We start from the raw sequence: 21,835 nt of genomic DNA on the forward strand, positions 1-21,835 counted from the left end.
AAATGGAAGATAAACCATTAACTTTATTACTGATAACAGCAAAATTGGAGCATGTGGCTTTAGATGTGTGACCAAAAGGACTTGATAGTCTCTGAGACAGCCTTATCCACCCAGACATGACTGTGCAACCTGCAGAACTTCTGTCCCTGGGAGAGCCCCCTCCACCTGGCAGGGAAAAACAGGGGGGCATGTGACAGGCAGGTTGGCTTCCGAAGAGGTCCAGAAGGGGCTGAGACAAGCATGCTGAGTTTGCCTTCTGGGAATGAGTGAGTAGGAGTGGGAAGAAAGGCCTCAAATATTTTAATATCAATATTTCTCAAAGTGTGGCCCAGGGATTCCCAGGGATCCCCAAGACCCTGTCAGAGGGTCCACAAGGTCAAAACTGGTTTCATATTGCTAAATATTGTTGATATTGGTGATAATGGATGTCATTTTTTGATACTGAATAACAAAATGCATTTAATCTCTGTACCGTCCCCTCAGCTGTGCTGTGAACCTGACACTGCTCTAAAAATAATAAAGTCCTGAAATAAAAAACCATACTGAGGTCCACAGAGGTTAAAAAAAATTCTGTGTAATAAGAAAGCATTGTGTGGTCCTTGCTTCTCACAATAAAATATGTTATGATTAAAATCTAACAAAAGATAGGAGTTGTCATCTGATATGAATGAGTGAGAGGTTCCCACAATGAGTGTCATATAAATTGAGAGGCGGAAAGTGTTATGTGAAGTGAGGGCCTTAGGGATATCTCCATGAGGGCTGTGGAGCCTGCACTGGCCTTGAAGGTGGATTTGAGAGCTAAGACAGTAATAACATTAAATGCATTGATTTATGATTATCAGGGGGACTCCCGGTCTCTCTGCTACCACTCTTCTCCCCTTTTGTGTCTCCTGTGTGTAGCCACCAAGTTATTCTTTAAAAATGTGAATACAACCATGTTGCTTCTTGGTTCCATCCTTCCTTCCCTCTCTCTTCGCCTCTATTCACATCCGTTAGACTTGCCTGACATTATATTACCTATTTGTTCATTTGCTTCTCTTCCTACCCACTGTAACCTTGAGGATAGCAACTTTATCTTTTTGTTTGCATTGTGTCCTCAGGGCCTAGAACAGAGTCTGGCACATAATAGGCTCTCAATATTTGTTGAATCAAGTAAAATAAATCAGCCAGAAAAAAAAATTTTTTTTTCTCAGCAATAAAGTATCACTCTTCTTCTTGATGGAGAATAGGAAATGAACAATATTTCATCAGCAGCTGAATACTACAAAGAAGTTTTGAAACAGGACAATACTCATGTGGAAGCCATTGCATGCATTGGAAGCAACCACTTTTACTCTGATCAACCAGAAATAGCTCTCCGGTTTTACAGGTGTGCTTTACAGTCTTTTTGTAGAACTCCTTTCCTGTGAAATACTGGTGAAACTATAATGGAATGAAAATGTAGACAGGTAATGCATAGACCACGTCTATAGGAGACTAAAAGTTCAAGCACCCAGATGTTTGATGAGCATTAAAAGGACATCTAATAATTTGAACATGCTCAGATATTGGCATCTTGCAGAAACATACCTGGATAATTGAGTTTTTAACACCATAGCATTGTATGAATCAGCCACCCACTGCTTCCATTAATCCCACCACATACAATATAAAGGCCCCGAAGCTGAAATAGTGACAAGATTTGCAAAGAGCAGTGGATGCCAGCTTCTGAGCTCTGATGAGGACCTGAAACAGGTTCTCCTCTTCTGTGAAGTGTTGCCAACTCTTGTCCAAATGATTTTTCAAAGTCTAAATATGTTCTTATCTCTGGTTCTCTTTTGAGAACATCCTTATTTCATCCTACAGATGGTTTCTGAGATTAATTTTTAAATTTTGATTTTCTCTTCCACCCCTAGGTAATATACCAGGAGATAACTGGCAGCTGACGAGAGTTCTTTCCAAATATATGTTAGAAGCATAAAATATAAAATGAATGCTGCCTTAGGCATATGCAGCTGACTCTACACCTCCATCCCCCACATGGGTCATGGATTTTCCTCAGGGCATCTGGGGTGGATTTTCCTTGGCTTATTTGAACTCTATTGTCCATTGTCCTTTGGGATTAATGATGCATAGAAGCAAATGGGTTTTTTGAGCCCTAGCATGAAAGCTAAGTGAATAATGTAGGGATTCACTGATGGTCTTGTCTTCCTCGATGGAAGCTCATCAGAAGGTCCCGAGACACAGCTAAATGACAAAGTACAGATAACCAAAACCAAGATTCAATTCAGCTGAAAACTTGGGGGTACACAGCTCTTAAATTAGATTAGAGGTATTAGGGGTTTACTAATTGTCACCAAAACTTTATGAAGCAAAATGCTTTGGGTTTTCCTTCAGGTCACTCTTTTGTATTTTGGTTCTTTAACAGAGCTTTTGGAGGAAAAAACTCATGTATGTTGCTTCAGACTTTGTCCTCTGGACATATTTCCCGTGACTAGTACCATTAAAAAAGACACACTTTTGTATTTGCGGAATGTTTTTTCATTTACTATAGTGCTTTCTAATTTCTATTCCTTGGGCATGTTAAAAATTATAAAACATTCATTTCTAACTTTGTAAAAAAAAATAGGTCTTAATATTTATCAAGTTGGTCTGACACCAATATATGCTCTTTTTCAAAAAGGCGGCTCCTGCAGATGGGTGTCTATAACTGCCAGCTTTTTAACAATCTGGGACTCTGCTGCTTCTATGCCCAGCAGTATGATATGACTCTGACCTCATTTGAACGTGCCCTTGCTCTGGCTGAAAACGAAGAAGAGGCAGCTGATGTCTGGTACAACTTGGGACATGTGGCTGTGGTAGGTTTTTTCTCTCATATTATTTCCGGTGTAGAAAAGGTAGCCATAAATTAGTTTGAAGACATTTTCAGATACCATCAATCCAGGTTTGGTTATGGGCTTGTGTAGCAATGTAGCGATTTCTAAGGGTCACCAGAACTCATTTTATTTTCTCAAGTGAAATCCTCTTACCTACAATTCACACTTGATTATGATCGGTACTTGTTGCTTGGTAGCAGCAAAGACTCACGTGAGGAAAGAAGGGAGGAAGCCTGTGGATCCGCGGGTGCGAATACAAGCTTTTTTTTCTTCCTTTTTTTTTTTTATATGAAATTTATTGTCAAATTGGTTTCCATACAACACCCAGTGCTCCTCCCAACGGGTATGCTTTTCTTTTCAAGGGCATTGGAGATACGAATTTGGCCCATCAGTGCTTCAGGCTCGCTCTGGTCAACAACAATAACCACGCTGAGGCCTACAACAACCTGGCCGTGCTGGAGATGCGGAAGGGCCACGTGGAGCAGGTCAGTGAACTACACTGGCTCAGTGGCTAATCCGGTTTCTCCACAGAAACGTCGTCAGGGGTAGCTATCTTTACATGCTATAGTTTATAAAAATGAGCTCTAGAGGCTCACTGGCCTGGATTTGAATCCCAGCTCTGTCACATTAGTGATGTGACCTTGGACAAGTTACTTAACCTTTCTGGTTTTTTCTTAACCTTTGGTTTTGTCAGGACAAACCTGCATCGCCCCAAGCCTTCCCTGTCTTAGTGAACTGTGACACAATTCGCAGTCCCCCATCCACCAGCTGGGTGCTCAAACCAAAATCCTAAGAGCCAGCCTTGAAAGCGCTCAGTTCCTGCCACCTTACCCCATCATGTCTGGCAAACCCTGTCAGTTCTTTCTCCAGGTCACATCCCAGATGTGGCCACTTTTCTCCAAACTGTACTCGTCTCCTGCCTGAACTCGACTACAGGAGTCTCCTAGCTGCTCTTTTGGTCTCTGCTTGCATCAGCAAGTAATTGTACCCTATACCACATCCTCCTCACGACGGCTGAAGGGATTTTTGTTTTTAAACAAGAAAGATTTGGGGGCACCTGGGTGGCTCAGTCAGTTAAGCATCCGACTTTTGATGTCAGCTCAGGTCTTGATCTCAGGGTTGTGAGCTCAAGCCCCGTGTGGGGCTCTGCACTGGGCATGAAGCCTACTTAAAAAAAAAAAAATCAAATAAAACAATGATTTTCTACTACTTTGCTCAGCATCCTCCAAATGCTTTCCTTTTTGCTTGGAATGAAATACGGATTCAAACCTTGGCCTACAGGGCCCGCATCATCTGGCCTCTGGCTCTCTGTCAGACCACACGTTTTGTTACTTCTCCCTTCCTGCCAACTCTCAGACTTCTGGACACATCCAGAAGTCTGCTCTGCACATACGCTGTGCCTGTTCTTACTTTACGGCCTTTGGAATGTTCTTCTTTCAGATCCTGCGGCGACTTTTTCTTCTTTTTGTCATTTGAGTCTTAGCTTAATTGCCACCTCCCTACAAAGGTCATTTCAAACATCGATTTAAAGGAGCCCTCCGCCGCTGTCACATCTCCTATTTTTTCCTTCACAGTACTTATTTTATCAAATATGTTCATATGTATATGTAATGTGGCATGGCAGCCACATGAAAATAGGGACCTTGTTTCTCTTCCAGCTGCCAGATGTTCAGCATCAAAAACAGTGTCTGGCAGGTGGTAGGTGCTGGGCCAGTATTTGTGAAATGAATGAACAGTATATAAAATGGCGTTAATAACAGAACCTGCAGGTGTTTGGGGAGGATTCGCCAATTATGCACGTAAAGCACTTGGCTTGGTAGCATAGTATTGAGCACGGGGCAGATGCTTAAAAAATCACTTTATCATAAAAAAGAAGTTTAAACGGCTAAATACACTTATACAGTATTAGTGACAATCGAGGATAGATAAGTATTGCATTCCGAACTTTAGAGATGGAGAAACAGGGACTCCAGGAGGTAAGTGACATAGTGAACACCATGGCAGGAATGTTAACCTCTAACCTGGTCTCCTAAGCACAGCGATAAACTTGTAACAAAACAAGGAAATGAACATCCTTGGACATTACCTTTATGTCATCAGTTCCCCCAAATAAGACAGATTTGTATTTTATAAACAAAAACTAACTACAGATGACTCTTGAACAACACAGGATTAGGGGTGCTGACCCCTTCATGTAGTTGAAAATTCAAGTTTTACTTTTGACCTTCCCCCAAAACTTAACTAAGAACCCACTGTTGACTAGAAGCCTTACCAAGAACGTACACAGTCCATCAACACATTGTCTTGTATGTTATATGTACTGTATGTTATCTTGTGTGTTATATGTACATATATTTTGTATGTTACATGTAGTCTACAGTAGAGTAAGCTAGAGAAAAGAAAATGTTATTCAGAAAATCATAAGGGAGAGAACACACATTAATAGTACTGTCCTGTATGTATTGGAAAAATCCACATGCAAGTGGACCCATGCAGTTCAAACCCGTGTTGTTCCAGGGTCAACTGTACTCCAAATGGGAACTTATTCTGCCATGGAACTTGACCTATCTCCATATGAAGCAAGTGCTTTTGTGATTTTTCTCTGTCCCCATGTCAGTGATCTTTGTTTCCTACTTACTACAGTTTCTCTAGTATTCAACCAATGTGAAATGTTTTGGTGAAAGAGTTCATGCTGCTAACCCCTATTTTATTATTAAAAATTATACATCAATTGAAAGAAAAATAGCTAATCATAAAACAAACAAACAAATCAATATCTACCATCCCATATGTTACTTTCCATTAAAAAAAAAAAAGACGCACAATTTGTCCACAGGTCATGGATGGAGGTTTTGGGTTTAGTTACACGTTGGAGGGATATTCAGCAGTGTGGAAGGGGGAGTCTGTGGTCCTAACAATGAATGTGTGAGCATCTCTTGTCTATCAGTGGTCCCTGCAATGCATGATCGTTTGAGCCTGTAGGGGATGAAAAATGATGCGAATTTTGCTTCTTGAGTACATGAGATGACAGAGAGCTTGTCATTTTCAGTTGCACTCACTTGTTATTGTGAGGTCAACAGTGTATTAAATGCTCATCACCATTCTCCAGCACAGAACTCGGGGCTTAGAAATTTACTATTTTTTTTAATTGTTTTTTGTAGCATCAGAGAACGAGTCATTAGGAGCCTAAGAAATCAATCAACAGCAATAAAACTAGAATAAGCCTTTTTTTTGCATTGAGAAGATTGTATTTTCATTTGTTTGTCGTATTAAAATGTAAACTTTACGAGAACAATGATTCTTGACTTTATAACTACTCTTAATTTTCTTCATATTTTGAAGCAATTTTATTATTAATATAATTTTGGCAAGATATAAATATTGTATTTCGGTAAGTTGTGTTTCATGAGGGGTGTCATCTGTATTTATCACAGGATCATGTTTAGTAAGGTCCTATCTTGGATAAAAGACTCTTTTACCAAAAACAAAACCAAAAAACAAAAAAACCCATAATTACAAATATAGTGCTGATAGATGTTCATGTATCCTTGGTTTTCTTTTCTTTCCTTTTTTTCTTTTTTTAAATACAGGCAAGAGCACTGTTACAAACTGCCTCATCCTTAGCACCCCATATGTACGAGCCACATTTTAATTTTGCAACGGTCTCTGATAAGGTATTTTCTTTCTTTATCAATTCCTCATCTGATCTGTTTCTTTTTCTTGGTTTTTAAAATACAGATAAGGAAATTCTAACGTTTTGAAAGAAGCGATTTTTTTAAACATTATATACACATGTCTTTCACTTGAAGGGATAGTTTGATACACTGTAAAGAAATTTATCACTGGATATGGACTAAACTTAATATTGTAGATTGCATTATAGATGATCTGTTCTAGATTACAGAATTATTTTATTTTTAAAATATGATATTTAGTCATGAAAAAATACTCATTAAGTAACGCCTGGTTGAGGAAGGATTTAGTAATTGGCTTTTATTGCAAAGAAATCCTGTCTGTCATTATTGCTATAAAATTAGGGATATGGGTGAACAATGTGGGGAAAATACAACTGTTAATAATGTGTTACAAGTCAGTTAATAACCAAGAGCTAAAAGGAGCGCCGTTTCCAATAACAAGAGGAAAAACAGATAAAAAGTATCTGATAAGTTTTACTTGGAGATCTTTCTTTTTAACATGGAAGAAAGGTGAGTTTCAAGGGTAAGGAAATGGCTAAAAATATTTGCTGTGTAAAGACTCTTTATAGACCAGAAGACATTATAAAAATGTCATTTTTTAAGCATGAACATCAAGCTATCCTAACTTGCATTTCTGCTTGGAAATAAGTTGTCATTTTCTTAAACATTATTTTTTTAAGTTTATTTATTTTGAGAGGGAGGGAGGGGCAGAGAGAGAGAGAGAGAGGGGGAAAGAGAGAATCCTGAGCATGCTCTGTGCTTGAACTTACGAACCGTGAGATCAAGACCTGAGCCGAGATCCAGAGTCAGATGCTTAACCGACTGAGCCACCCAGGCGCCCCATAGAAGTCGTCATTTTTGAGTGCTCGTAAGTGCTAGCCCCTGTTCCAGGTGCTCCTATACACCATCTCGAGTTCTCCCAACAACCCTGCCGCGTACATTTCCCTCACCTTCCTGACTCGTGTTTTTATACAACTGTTGGTTCATTTACTGAACTTCTACTATGTATCAGGCACTGTTGTAGGCACAGGATGTTAGTGAATAAAACAAAACGTCTACTTCATGCAGCTTACATTCTAACAGAACCCAGGGCTGCTTGAGCTTAAAAGACTCCCCTGGAGTCACATGGCCATGGCAGGTTCAGAATTTGTATCCAGACCCCAACGATGCCCATGTGTTTTCCACTGCACTGTGCTGCCACTTATTTAAACCACAAAGGGTTGATAACTTCCTTTCCCATATCACACTTTAATAATCTATAACTCAAATGAGAGATTTCTTTACACAGAAGGCTATACTTTCTGTAAGAGAAAATGGTATGTTAAAAAGAAATGCTATGATTTTTTAAAAAAAGAAACTCATGTTTTTAATATGCGTTATATGTTTCAAAAAAAAAAACCTGCCAGATTTGAATTATCTAGGTTTGTGTGTGCACACACTAAAAAATTCTCACTTTTTTATGAACGCATGCATGAATCTAGGTCTATTCGGAGGGATCCAGATACTGTGTGTGCTTTTCTTTGGGACTGGACTTTAACACAAAAGTGTATTGAAAATCAGAGACAACTGATTACTTAAAAACTTCTAAAACCCCCACATCACTGGCACCCTTTAAAACCTCCCTGAGCATGTTATTGTATCTTTTTTTAAGGCTTATTTATTTTGAGAGAGAGAGAGAGAATGCAGGTGCACATGGGTGAGGGGCAGGGAGAGAAGGAGAGAGAGAGAATCCCAAGCAGGCTCCGTGCCATCAGTGCAGAGACCAGGGCGGAGCTCCGACCCAGGAACTGTTGAGATCACGAGCTAAGTGAAATCAAGAATCTCACACTTAACTGGCTGAGCCACCCTAGTGCCCATTATTGTATCTTATATATAATAGTTTTTGCTTGAATTTTCTGTCTAAAAGATTCTGCCCGAGGGGCGCCTGGGTAGCTCAGTCAGGTGAGCATCCAACTCTTGATTTCAGCTCAGGTCATGATGTCACAGTTTGTGAGTTCCTGCAGCCCCCGGTCAGGCTCTGCGCTGATGGTGTGGGGCCTGCTTAGGATTCTCTCTCCTTCTTGCTCTGCCCCTCCCCTGCTCACACGGTCTCTCTCTCTCTCTCTGAAAATAAATAAACTTAAAAAAAAGAAGATAATGCCCTAGCCAAAATTTGTCTTTGTGGCACATTACAAATCGTTGTCCTAAGACATTCTGAAACTATATAGAGCTGGGTGTTGTAGTATGCAAATGTTATTTTATTTTTATAACACTGTCTGTGATAGGAAACGAAAACACAGGCTTATGAATTCATAACTAGACCGCTGTAATGGAGCAGAATTTATATGATTGGTTATTTTATATTTCTCCCATTTTACAAGACTGAATTGTAATCTAGGTGAAAGGATTCTAGAATCAAAGAGCATAATCGAGCGATTTACCCTTAAGACCCCTTTGATTTTCTACAGTGTACAGATAGTACATCTTTTTTCGACTTTCTTACTCATTTTTTTCTGGTCTTATTCTGGTATTTCTTACAGATTGGAGATCTCCAGAGAAGCTATGTTGCTGCTCAGAAATCTGAAGCAGCATTTCCAGATCATGTGGATACCCAACATTTAATTAAACAGTTAAAGCAGCATTTTGCTATGCTCTGATTGTCCCTGAGACCAAGTATATTCTTACGATGGGGCATTGCACAAGGGAAAAAGTAGTGTGCTTGTATGTATAGGATATACACGCCACGCTTGATATTAGTAAGATGGCATAAGGGAGTTTGCACAAGAATGCGTAATGAACACTTTATAATAACAACTTTCTAAGACAGGATGTGCTATTTGTAAGTAGATCGTGAAAACTTCTCCCACATTATATGGTACGTGTTTGTTTATAATGTTTCTGAAACATTTTCACGAATTTCCTCAAATTTTTATTAATGCACATTTTTAATGTCCCTGACCTGGCCATTAGCTAGCATGTGGCTTTAGAGGTCCGAAACCTGCCATAAAAATTCCACTTTTATGGCTAAAAATGTGTATATATATTCCAGTTAGAGAGTTTACTTAGAGCTTAAAATTGTATTTAAAACTCTTTATCAAATGCTTTGTAAGACACTATACATTTTATGTATTATGCTTTAAAATAAATCAGTGTGTAAAACACCATCATTCTGTCATTTTCCATGATTTTTTATTTTAGTTATCTCAGAAAAAACAAGTTTTTTCCGAAGTCCAGTAATCTTTGAAATCAAGTCATTATTTTAATTTTACTTGAAATGATGTATCACCAATTTTGTATTTTCCTCAGAAGGTATTTATGGGATATCACACTTTCAATAGAAGAGTATCAGGGTTAGAAATGGAGTCACAGGCCCGGAGTCCCATGGGCGGTCAGCCCCGAGAGGGTTAGGCCAGATCACTGGACCACGTATTGCAAAATCCTGCAAAGGCTCTTGAACTTGTCTCTCCTACATTTAGTGGAATTCTCATTAACGTGTTCACACAAGGAAATGTGTCAAAGGAACAAAGCCACCCAAATTCGTAGTTTGGACTTTGGGACCCATCCATGTGATTTTTCAAAAAGGTCTTAATTCCGTGAAAACTAACTTACAGATACCTGTTTGTTTCTGTTCAGATTTGTAGGAGTAGGATTGCTTAGCTGACAGAACAAAAAGATGTGAATTGGAGGCATTATGGAGTATGAGAGGCTGGGAGGAGTTTTAGAGAAGACGTAGATGAATCATGGCGGCCCAGATGAAGGAAGCAAAGCCCAGTGGGCTGGTGGTATGGCCATGACTGGAACCCAAGATTTCACTCTTGTGCTTTTACTCTTCTTGGCTCCCCAGGATATATGCTAGCGCTTGTTTCTTAGCTCATGAGAATTTCCTCAAGCACGATCACATGTCTTAATACTGTATTCAATATCTAGGCTGAAATCTTATAACGTGAGTCATTTTCTTAGTTCATTGAAAATAAAAGTAATCGCAAAGGCTTGCATTTACCGTGGATGTTGTATGCACCCAGCCCTATTCTAAGTACTTGATGTGGATTCATCCTTTCCTTCCCACTGTAGTCCTAGAAGGTGCCGTTACTCTCATTTTACTTATCAGAAAAATGAAGCACAGAGAAGTTAACATGCTCAGGGTTATAAAGCTATTAAGTGGCAGAGCTGGGATTCAAATGCAGGCAGCGTGGCCCTTGAGGATGTGCTCTTACCCCTTATATGAAATCACCTAGTGTTTCTTCTATAAATAAAGCTACTACTGCTTTTTAAGTTTATTTTAAGAGAGATAGCATGCGTGCAAGTGTGAGTGAGGGAGGGGTAGGAGAGGGAGAGACAGAATCCCAACCAGGCTCCACACCATCAGCACAGAGCCCAACACGGGGCTCGAACCCACAAACCATGAGGTCATGACCTGAGCCAAGATCAAGAGTCAGATGCTCAACCAACTAAGCCACCCAGGTGCCCCTAAAGCTACTACTGTTTAAAATGAATGACATATGCATTAGTAAAATTGGGTAATAAGCTAATATTAACAGCAAAAAATAAATGAGTCAGTATTCCTAAGGTAATATGAAGATATTTTTGTCTTGAATTTATGTTAATTCGATGTGAACACCAATGCAAAGAATGAGTCAGGATGGCTCCAGGCAGAATGATGGCATAAGAGAACACTGTGCGTCAAGAGCTACATATATCTTCGCAACAAAAATTACTTCTGGACTGCATAACTGGCTTCTGTGCCAACATGATTTTTAATGTTTATTTATTTTTGAGAGAGAGAGAGAGAGAGGGAGAGAGAGCATGAGTGAGCAGGATAGGGGCAGAGAGAGGGAGACACAGAATCTGAAGCAGGCTCTAGCCTCTGAGCTGTCCAGTACAGAGCTCGATGCGGGGGCTTGAACTCACTAGGCACAAGATCATGACCTGAGCCAAAGTCGGACACTTAACCGACTGAGCCACCTAGGCACCTGTGCCAACATCTCTATAGAAGGAAGGCTAACAGTTGTCTTCTACCCTGGCTAAAAAGGTGTTCAGTCCATTTACAAATTGTCTGACCAAAGTTAACTTCAGCTTCCCACTGATGAAGATAGGATCTGGCAAGACCATTGCCTGCACAATAATTGCTGAGGTTGGAAGTTCCTTCCCAAATATGTCACATCCTAACCTACTCATTGTTCTGTTACATTTCCGAATAGTATGTCCCAGCATCGGAGCACCCAACATACTTTATGCCTCGAGATGAGAAAATTAATAAAGATAGCATATCACTACATCTTTAATGTGGTTTCCACCACTAACTCTTTTATTAACATGAGGGATTTCTATCAAGAGCTTTCAACTGGGATTGAGTTTAAGCATTCAGAAAAACAACAAGCTTTCCAAACTTCTGTGTAGGACTCAACATTGGAAAAGAATCCAGAAATTGAATTTTGTTAAAGGCCATTACTGGATAGTTTTAAGTTCTAGGGAACATATAAATTGGAATGGTCCATGGATATGTTCCAGAGTTCCAAAGTAGTTACCTAGGCTCAGATATTAGGGGGAAAGTTTTATTTAGCAATGTGAAAACAGTTGTACATCTTTTCATATACATGGCATTAGTCCTATGTTTGGCTGACTAGAAGCAACATTTTTGAGAGATGCTGTGATTTTATGTCCTTGATATTAAAGCCAAATTCTTGCGATGAAAGAACAGGGATTAATAAAAGTTAAATTATAATCCTTAGGGACTATAATATTTCCTGCACTGTGATCCTTCCCCCTCCTTGCATCCTGACTACTAAGGAGCAGTTTGCTGGTGAAACGTAAATGACAGAAACTTCTGGAGACAGCAACCATATTATCCTAGGGAAGGAAAAGCCAAACCTAGACAGATTTAGGAAGATTTTTTTTTTGTATTTAAATAAAGTGGACCCTTTTCCAGTGTTTGAAACTCAAGTTTCTATGGGCTCCAGCACTTTATAATGGTCACAGCCACTGCCTCTCACCTGCTCTGATCTGATAGCTTCAATTTCTTTCTCTATAGAATTTTTTTCTCTCTTTCTCTTAAAGTTTGTTTATTTTAGGGGTGCCTGGGTGAGTCAGTCAGTTAACCACCTGACTCTTGGTCTCAGCTCATGTCATGATCTTGTGGTTCGTGAGTTTGAGCCCCGCATTGGGCTGCAAACTTACAATGAAGGGCCTGTTTGGGATTCTATCTCTCCTGCTATATGACCCTCCCCCACTCACTCTGTTTTTCTCAAATAAATAATTTTCAAAAATTTAAACTTTATTTATTTTGAGAGAAAGAGTGTGAATGGGAGAGGGGCAGAGAGAATCCCAAGCAGTCTCCTCACCCTCAGTGCAGAGCTTGATGTGGGGTTTGAATTCACGAACTGTGAGATCATGACTCAAACCAAAATAAAAAGTCGAACACTCAACCCACTGAACTACCCAGGCACCCTGTCTCTCTCTGTCTTTAAAATCATGGTCCCTTTAAGTCTCTTCCTTTCTAGCACAACCCTAGCTCCTTTGTCATAACATCATGAAAGGGCAGGTGATGTTTGTTGATTACTTCCTCATCTCATTTATTCTTTGACCCTCTTCAGTCTGGCTTCAAATCCAGCCACTACTGGGAGCCCTTCCATTGAGGTCACTAATTACTCCCATTTAGCAAATCCAGAGTTGTTTGTTTTTTTAACATAACAGCTTTTTATTCATATTATTTATATACCATACAATTCTCTCTTTTAAAATGTACCATTTGGTGATTTTTAATATGATTACAGTTGAACGGCCATCACTATAATCAATTTTATTTTATTTTTTTAATGTTTATTTTTGAGAGAAAGAGAGAGAGAGTGTGTGTGTGTGCAAGTGGGGGAGACACTGAATCTGAAACAGGCTCCAGGCTCTGAACTGTCAGCACAGAGCCCAATGCGGGGCTCGAACTCACAAATCATGATATCATGACCTGAGTTGAAGTAGGATGCTTAACCGACTGAGCCACCCAGACGCCCCAACTATAATCAATTTTAAAAGACCTGTGCACTGGAACTATAAGAAAACTATAAGACATTCACAAAAAACACAGAAGACATAAGTAAATGGAAAGATATTATACTCATGAATTGGAATACTGTTAAAATGCCCATGCTATCCAAAGCAATCTACAAATTCATTTGCAATCCCTATCAAATGTTCAATGACATTTTTCACAGAAATAGATATTGAAACGTTTTTCACAATCCTAAAATTTGTATGGAACTACAAAAAAATATCAAAAAACTAAATCAATCTTGAGAAAGAATAACAAAACTGGAGGTATCACACATCCTGATTGCAAACTATATTACAAAGCTATAATCAAAACAGTGTGTGGTGTTGGCATAAAAACATATATACAGATCAATGGAAAAGGATAAGGAGCCTAGAAATAACCCACACATATATGATCAGTTTAGGACAAAGGGGCCAACTATGTGCAATGGGAAAAGACAGTCTCTTCAATAAATGGGGTTAGGAAAACTGGACAGTCGCATGAATGAAACTGGACCACTATCAAACCCCTGCACAAAAATCAAGTCCAAACAAAGTAAGTACTTGAATGTAATATCTGAAGCCATAAAACTCCTAGAAGGAAACCGGCAGTAAGCTCCTTGACATTGGTTTTCGCAAATTTTTGGATTGGACACCAAAAGCACAGGCAACGAAAGCAAAAATAAACCAGTTGGACTACATCAAACCAAAAGGCTTATGCACGGCAAAGAAAACCATCAACAAAATGAAAAGGCAACATATTGAACAGGAGAAAATATTTGAGAATCATATATCTAATAAGGGGTTAATATCCAAAATATATAAGGAATTCATACAACACAATGGCAAAAAAAAATCTTATTAAAAACGGGCAAAGGATCTGAATAGACATTTTTGCACAGAAGACACACAGATGGCCAACAGGTACGTGAAAAGGTGTTCAACATCACTAACCATCAGGGAAATGCAAATCAAAAGCACAGTAAGATATCACCCCATACCTGCTAGAATGGCTACTATCAACTTACAAGAAATAAGCGTTGGTGAGAATGTGGAGAAAAGGGAACCCTTGTGCACTGATGGTGGGAGTGTACATTGGTGCAGCCCCTATGGGAAATGGTACGGAGGTTGTTAAAAGAATTAAAAACAGAGTGGTCCTATGATCCAGTAGTTCCAGTTCTGGGTATTTGACTGAAGGAAGCAAAAATAACAACTCAAAAAGGGATCTGTATCCCCATGTTCACTGCAGCATTACTTATAATAGCCAAGATATGGAAGCAATGTTAAGTGTCCACTGAATGGATAAAGAAAATGTGGGCTATGTATACAATGGAACATTACTCAGCTTTAAAAAAGAAGGAAATCCTGCTATTTGCAACAACACAGATGAGCCTTGAGTGAATTGTGCTAAGTGAAATAAGTCAGAGAAAGACAAATACCATATGGTATCATTTATATGTGGAATCTTACCCCTCCCTCTAAAAAAACCCTGAACCGATAGATTAAAAAAAAAAAAAAATCAGTCTGGGGGGGTTTACCAGAAATGGGGATGGAAGGTGGGCAAAATGGGTAAACATGAACAAAAGGTACAAACTTCCAATTATAAAGTAAGTCCTGGGGATGTAATGTACAGCATGGTGACTACAGTTAATAATGCTGTGTTGTATATTTGAGAGTGAATAAGAGAGTGGATCTTAAAAGTCATCATTGAAAAAAAATTGTTACTGAGGTGATAAATGTTAACTCCTTATTGCGGTGATCATTTTGCAATATACACATAGATCAGATCATCATATTATACATCTGAAACTAACATGTTCTATGTCATTTATATCTCAATATTTAAAAAAAATTAATGGAAGTTTTAATGTTTCATATCATGAAATGATGACCTTTTGCATGTTAAAAGCCTATCCTAGCAGATCAAACACACTTGTAAATTTTTCCTATAGGAATTACTTAATTATTCTTGCTAGTTTTATATCTAAGAGCTACCTACTATATTGTACTTTGACTTACACTTTCTCTTTTCTGAGGAAAACAGGTGTAGGTAAAACCCAGGTGCAAGTAAGACTTTTGGGTAGCATTGGCAGAGTAAATAAAGGAAAAGTTAGAGAAGCGCATTTTCTTCCGATGAAAAGGCTTTCACGGTCACGTGTTGGTTGAGGAATCTCTAGGCAAGTTACTAAATTTTCAAAAATTTCAAGAAATATACATAGAACTTAAAGGCAAATAGTTTGTTATAAATTGAACTCTCTCAACTATTTGCATCCCCCTGGCATCAGGTTCAAACCTACTTTGAATTCTGCACTTTTCATGCCTTCCCTTTACGCCACCTGTACTTCAGCCAAACATAATTATTAGTTTTCAACATATTTAGTGCATGAAGGTTTTGAGGTGTGGTTTTCTCTCAGCCTTGAACGCTCCTGACCTCAGCTGTGTGTCCAAGGCTTAGGACGCCTTCAGATCCAGCTCCCTCAGGCAGTGCGCCCTAATTGTCCCCTGCCTCTGAAATCCCACAACAGTGTGCTTGTACCATGCAGAGAACAAAGGAAAGCAGAAAAGAGAAGAAAGGGAACAGAGAAGAGACGCACAAACTATAAACAAACAGTATGGTAGATTTAAAGTTAACCGTATCAATAATTGTATTAAATGTAAATGGCTGTCATGACAAGCCCACCACAGACTGGGTGGCTTAAACAACAGAAATTTATTTTCTTACCGTTCTGGAGCCTGGGAAGTCCAAGATCAAGGAGCCAGCCAATTCCCTTCCTGGTGAGACCTTTCCTCCTGACTTGTGAGTGGTTGCCCTCTTGCTGTGTCCTCACGTGGCAGAGAGAAAGAGAGTTCTGGTGTGTCTTTCTCGTTTTCCAAGGGTACCGGCTGTATTGAATTAATGTCCCACCCTTAAAAGCTCATTTAACTTTAATTACCTCCTTGAAGCCCTATCTGGAAGGTAGTCTTGTCAGGGGTTAAATTTGGGAGGGCACAATTTGGTCCATAGCATGGTCTAAATTAAATGCAATTTTCTCAGCTAAAGGCAGAGATTTTCAGATTGGACAATCTACCTGCTGAATCACAAAACCTACTACCTGGAAAAACCACACATTAAAATGTGAAGACATGAGTAGGTTACAAGTATAAGAAAAGATACACCATACTATATTAATGTCAGGCGGAGTAGTACTGTGAGCAGAGGAGAGAGGGGCTAGGGAGAGGCCAGGGAATGCTAGTGGGTGAACATATTTGGGGGGCGCTAGAATATAAATTTGTCTGAATGGGAGTTGGGCAGTAGCAGCAGGAGTAGGCTGGGAAGGAGAACAAAATTTGGAGGCACAGAAAGAAATGGAACATAGGTTTTTTTTTTTAATTTTTAACATAGAATTTTATTTTATTTTACTTTATTTTATTTTATTATTTTTTAAAATTTACATCCAAATTAGCATCTAGTTAGCATCTTGTTAGCATCTAGTGAAACAATGATTTCAGGAGTAGATTCCTTAATGCCCCTTACCGATTTAGCCCATCCCCCCTCCCACAACCCCTCCAGCAACCTCAGTTTGTTCTCCATATTAATGAGTCTCTTCTGTTTTGTCCCCCTCCCTGTTTTTATATTATTTTTGTCTGCCTTCCCTTATGTTCATCTGTTTTGTCTCTGAAAGTCCTCATATGAGTGAAGTCATATGATTTTTGTCTTTCTCTGACTAATTTCACTTAGCATAATACCCTCCAGTTCCATCCACGTAGTTGCAAATGGCAAGATTTCATCCTTTTTGATTGCTGAGTAATATTCCATTGTGTGTGTGTGTGTGTGTGTGTGTGTGTGTGTGTGTGTGTATACCACATTTTCTTTATCCATTCATCCATCGATGGACATTTGGGCTCTTTCCATGCTTTGGCTATTGTTGATAGTGCTCCTATAAACATGGGGGTGCATGTGTCCCTTTGAAATAGTACACCTGTATCCCATGGATAAATGCTTAGTAGTGCAATTGCTGGGTCATAGGGTAGTTCTATTTTTAGTTTTTTGAGGAACCTCCATCCTGTTTTCCAGAGTGGCTGCACCAGCTTGCATTCCCACCAACAATGCAAAAGAGATCCTCTCTCTCCGCATCCTTGCCAACATCTGTTTTTGCCTGAGTTGTTAATGTTAGCCATTCTGACAGGTGTAAGGTGGCATCTCATTGTGGTTTTGATTTGTATTTCCCTGATGATGAGTGATGTTGAGCATTTTTTCATGTGTCGGTTAGCCATCTGGATGTCTTCTTTGGAGAAGTGTCTGTTCATGTCTTTCGCCCATTTCTTCACTGGATTATTTGTTTTTTGGGTGTTGAGTTTGATAAGTTCTTTATAGATTTTGGATACTAACCCTTTTGCAAATATCTTCTCCCATTCTGTCGGTTGCCTTTTAGTTTTGCTGACTGTTTCCTTCACTGTGCAGAAGCTTTTTATTTTGATGAGGTCCCAGTAGTTCGTTTTTGCTTTTGTTTCCCTTGCCTCCAGAGACGTGTTGAATAAGAAGTTGCTGTGGGCAAGATCAAAGAGGTTTTTGTCTGCTTTCTCCTTGAGGGTTTTGATGGCTTCCTGTCTTACATTTAGGTCTTTCATCCATTTTGAGTTTATTTTTGTGTATGGTGAAGAAGGTGGTCCAGGTTCATTCTTCTGCATGTCGCTGTCCAGTTTTCCCAGCACCACTTGCTGAAGAGACTGTCTTTATTCCATTGGATATTCTTTTCTGCTTTGTCAAAGATTAGTTGGCCATATGTTTGTGGGTCCATTTCTGGGTTCTCTATTCTATTCCATTGATCTGAGTGTCTGTTCTTGTGCCAGAATATAGAAGGTTTTGATTCCCTAGTTAAGGAGTTCAAGCTTTACCTGAGTTCAGGTTGAAGAGGAGGCAGGTGTTTTGTAAGAATTGATCTGGAGGGAATGTTGAGGATCAGTTGGAGAAGATAAAGTAAGACAGAGATTTTAAATTAAGTTTTCTAGGAAGGGTGTGAAAATGAATATATTTACATTAGATAATAAATAAAAATTTCCCAACTGCACAGTACATGCATCTGATCAGACAGTATATGCCACATCTCTGCTTGGTTTCACCCTTTTCTCTCTCCCATTTGCACTCAAATGCATAAAAATTTGCCTAGATACTCCCAACTCATGAAAAGAACACTGACTGTCACAGATGGTGCTTCACTAATAATGGCTTGCAACAAACAGTTTTAACAAGATTGCTGTCTTAAAAAAAAAAACAAACGCAGGGCTACTAGTTATGTGATATTTTGTATTTCATGAAACAGGAATTTGGGGGAAATAAAAACAGTAATACTTACCCAGGTGACAGTTTTTTCCATTATAATATTTGTTACAACATTAGAATTAGAGTCTAGGGGGAGGCTGTGGGTAGCCTGATGTATCTAAAGTTTGAGAACCGAATAGAATAGAAACCCCAGAACTAGACCCACAAACGTATGGCCAACTCATCTTTGACAAAGCAGGAAAGAACATCCAATGGAAAAAAGACAGTCTCTTTAACAAATGGTGCTGGGAGACAGCAACATGCAGAAGGTTGAAACTCGACCACTTTCTCACACCATTCACAAAAATAAACTCAAAATGGATAAAGAACCTGAATGTGAGACAGGAAACCATCAAAACCTTAGAGGAGAAAGCAGGAAAAGACCTCTCTGACCTCAGCCGTAGCAATCTCTTACTCGACACATCCCCAAAGGCAAGGGAATTGAAAGCAAAAGTGAATTACTGGGACCTTATGAAGATAAAAAGCTTCTGCACAGCAAAGGAAGCAACCAACAAAACTAAAAGGCAACCAACAGAATGGGAAAAGATATTTGCAAATGACATATTGGACAAAGGGCTAGTATCCAAAATCTATAAAGAGCTCACCAAACTCCACACCCGAAAAACAAATAACCCAGTGGAGAAATGGGCAGAAAACATGAATAGACACTTCTCTAAAGAAGACATCCGGATGGCCAACAGGCACATGAAAAGATGTTCAACGTCGCTCCTTATCAGGGAAATACAAATCAAAACCACACTCAGGTATCACTTCACGCCAGTCAGAGTGGCCAAAATGAACAAATCAGGAGACTACAGATGCTGGAGAGGATGTGGAGAAATGGGAACCCTCTTGCACTGTCGGTGGGAATGCAAACTGGTGCAGCCACTCTGGAAAATACTGTGGAGGTTCCTCAAAAAATTAAAAATAGACCTACCCTATGACCCAGCAGTAACACTGCTAGGAATTTACCCAAGGGATACAGGAGTACTGATGCATAGGGGCACTTGTACCCCAATGTTTATAGCAGCACTCTCAACAATAGCCAAATGATGGAAAGAGCCTAAATGTCCATCAACTGATGAATGGATAAAGAAATTGTGGTTTATATACACAATGGAATACTACGTGGCAATGAGAAAGAATGAAATATGGCCTTTTGTAGCAATGTGGGTGGAACTGGAGAGTGTGATGCTAAGTGAAATAAGCCATACAGAGAAAGACAGATACCATATGGTTTCACTCTTATGTGGATCCTGAGAAACTTAACAGAAACCCATGGGGGAGGGGAAGGAAAAAAAAAAAAGAGGTTAGAGTGGGAGAGAGCCAAAGCATAAGATACTGTTAAAAACTGAGAACAAACTGAGGGTTGATGGGGGGTGGGAGGGAGGGGAGGGTGGGTGATGGGTATTGAGGAGGGCACCTTTTGGGATGAGCACTGGGTGTTGTATGGAAACCAATTTGACAATAAATTTCATATATTAAATAAATAAATAAATAAATAAAGTTTGAGAACCAATTTTCCAGGTGGTTGGTTTCTTTCTTTCTTTCTTTCTTTCTTTCTTTCTTTCTTTCTTTCTTTCTAATATGGAATGCTTCACAGATTTGTGTGTCATCCTTGCACAGTGGCCATGCTAATCTCTGTATCGTTCCAATTTTAGTATATGTGCTGCCGAAGCCAGCATGCCAGGTGGTTTCTAAGAGCACCTTTACCTTTAAATTCCTCAAAAGACACAAACTATTGGGGCATCTGGGTGGCTCAGTTGGTTAAGTATCTGATTCCCGATTTCAGCTCAGGTCATGATCTCACAGTCATAAGATCAAGCCTCGCCTCTGGCTACACACTGAGCATAGAGCCTGCTTAAGATTCTCTCCCCCCCGCCCCAACCTGCATGCTCTCTCTCTCTTTCTCTCAAAAAAAAAAAAAAAAAAGACACAAACTATTGAAGCACCTTCAAGAATAGATAATCCAAATAGACCTGTAGCTATTAAAGAATCCACGTAGGGGTGGCTGGGTGGCTCTGTCGGTTAAGCCTCTGACTTTGGCTCAGGTCATGATCTCATGGTTCGTGGGTTCAAGCCCCACACTGGGTTCTGTGCTGATGGCTCGGAGCCTGGAGACTGCTTGGGATTCTGAGTCTCCCTCTCTGTCTCTGCCCTTCCTCTGCTCACTCTCTCTCTCTCTCAAAAATAAACAAACATTTAAAAAATAAAAAAACCCCACCTATTACTACCACTCAAATGGGAGGTGTCCAGTAAAGCTCCAATGGGAAGGGTCCCAGCTTTCTTTAGAGAGAGGCCTTCAAACTGAAGGATCCAGATTACCTTTTGAGACCCTCATGAAATACTTGTGAACAGAGGTGGGGAGAGAGGACATCATAATGATAGGTAATGACTATGTATTAAGTGCTCATTGCTTGTAATCTTTACAACTCCCCAAGTTAACAGTCATGATTTCTATTTTCCTGGCGATAACCTCAGGGGTGTTACATACTGTGTCCAAGGGCACTCGATAGTAAAAGGCAGAGCTGGGAATCTCAGCCTCTTGGTGTGCTGTCTTCTTTCAGCCAGTTAAGAACAGATAAGGTGGCAAAAGTAGAAGACAAGATGGCAGCTCTCCATGAACGCGATAAACATCAAGATGTGATGCAACAAATGGTCCACACGCAATGAGAGGTCTCCCATCAGACTGTGTCCTGATAGTTCCATGAGTTCTAGGAGTCACAATGTGCTTTTACGATCTTCTCTGACACTCTCAGCAACCCTGTGGGGCAAGCAGTCCAGCAGTTTGGATCTCTATCTTACAGATGAGAAACACAAAGTTCAGAGACATATAATGCACCCCCACCCCTGCCATAGCCACACATTTATAAGACAGAGTTTGAGGACTTAAATACCTCTACTCCCCACTATACCAATACATTTCCACTTTCCCAACCATGCAGCCTGCTAATAGCATAGACACTAACTGAAAGGCAAAGCTGAAT

The 21,835-nt window shown here is 39.6% G+C and overlaps 1 protein-coding gene and 1 non-coding gene across 7 annotated transcripts in view; one reads left to right on the forward strand and one right to left on the reverse strand.

Moving 5' to 3' along the window:
• Window positions 1-9,693, forward strand: part of TTC8 (tetratricopeptide repeat domain 8) — a 58,449-nt gene extending 48,756 nt beyond the window's left edge. For all 6 annotated transcript variants that reach the window (XM_027066385.2, XM_027066382.2, XM_015088363.3 and 3 more), the window contains 5 exons: window positions 1,230-1,369; window positions 2,663-2,837; window positions 3,218-3,340; window positions 6,446-6,529; window positions 9,070-9,693. In XM_027066385.2, coding sequence (XP_026922186.1) covers window positions 1,230-1,369; window positions 2,663-2,837; window positions 3,218-3,340; window positions 6,446-6,529; window positions 9,070-9,186 — 639 coding nt within the window. In that variant the 3' untranslated portion in view covers window positions 9,187-9,693. The remainder of the gene's footprint in view (window positions 1-1,229; window positions 1,370-2,662; window positions 2,838-3,217; window positions 3,341-6,445; window positions 6,530-9,069) is intronic.
• A 10,736-nt stretch (window positions 9,694-20,429) lies between these two features.
• Window positions 20,430-20,533, reverse strand: LOC113601731 (U6 spliceosomal RNA). Its single transcript, XR_003423004.1, has one exon. It is a non-coding gene; the product is annotated as a U6 spliceosomal RNA (small nuclear RNA).
• Window positions 20,534-21,835: the final 1,302 nt, after the last annotated feature.

This window comes from Acinonyx jubatus, chromosome B3 (assembly GCF_027475565.1).
Source record: "Acinonyx jubatus isolate Ajub_Pintada_27869175 chromosome B3, VMU_Ajub_asm_v1.0, whole genome shotgun sequence".
Classification (NCBI taxonomy): Eukaryota; Metazoa; Chordata; class Mammalia; order Carnivora; family Felidae; genus Acinonyx; species Acinonyx jubatus.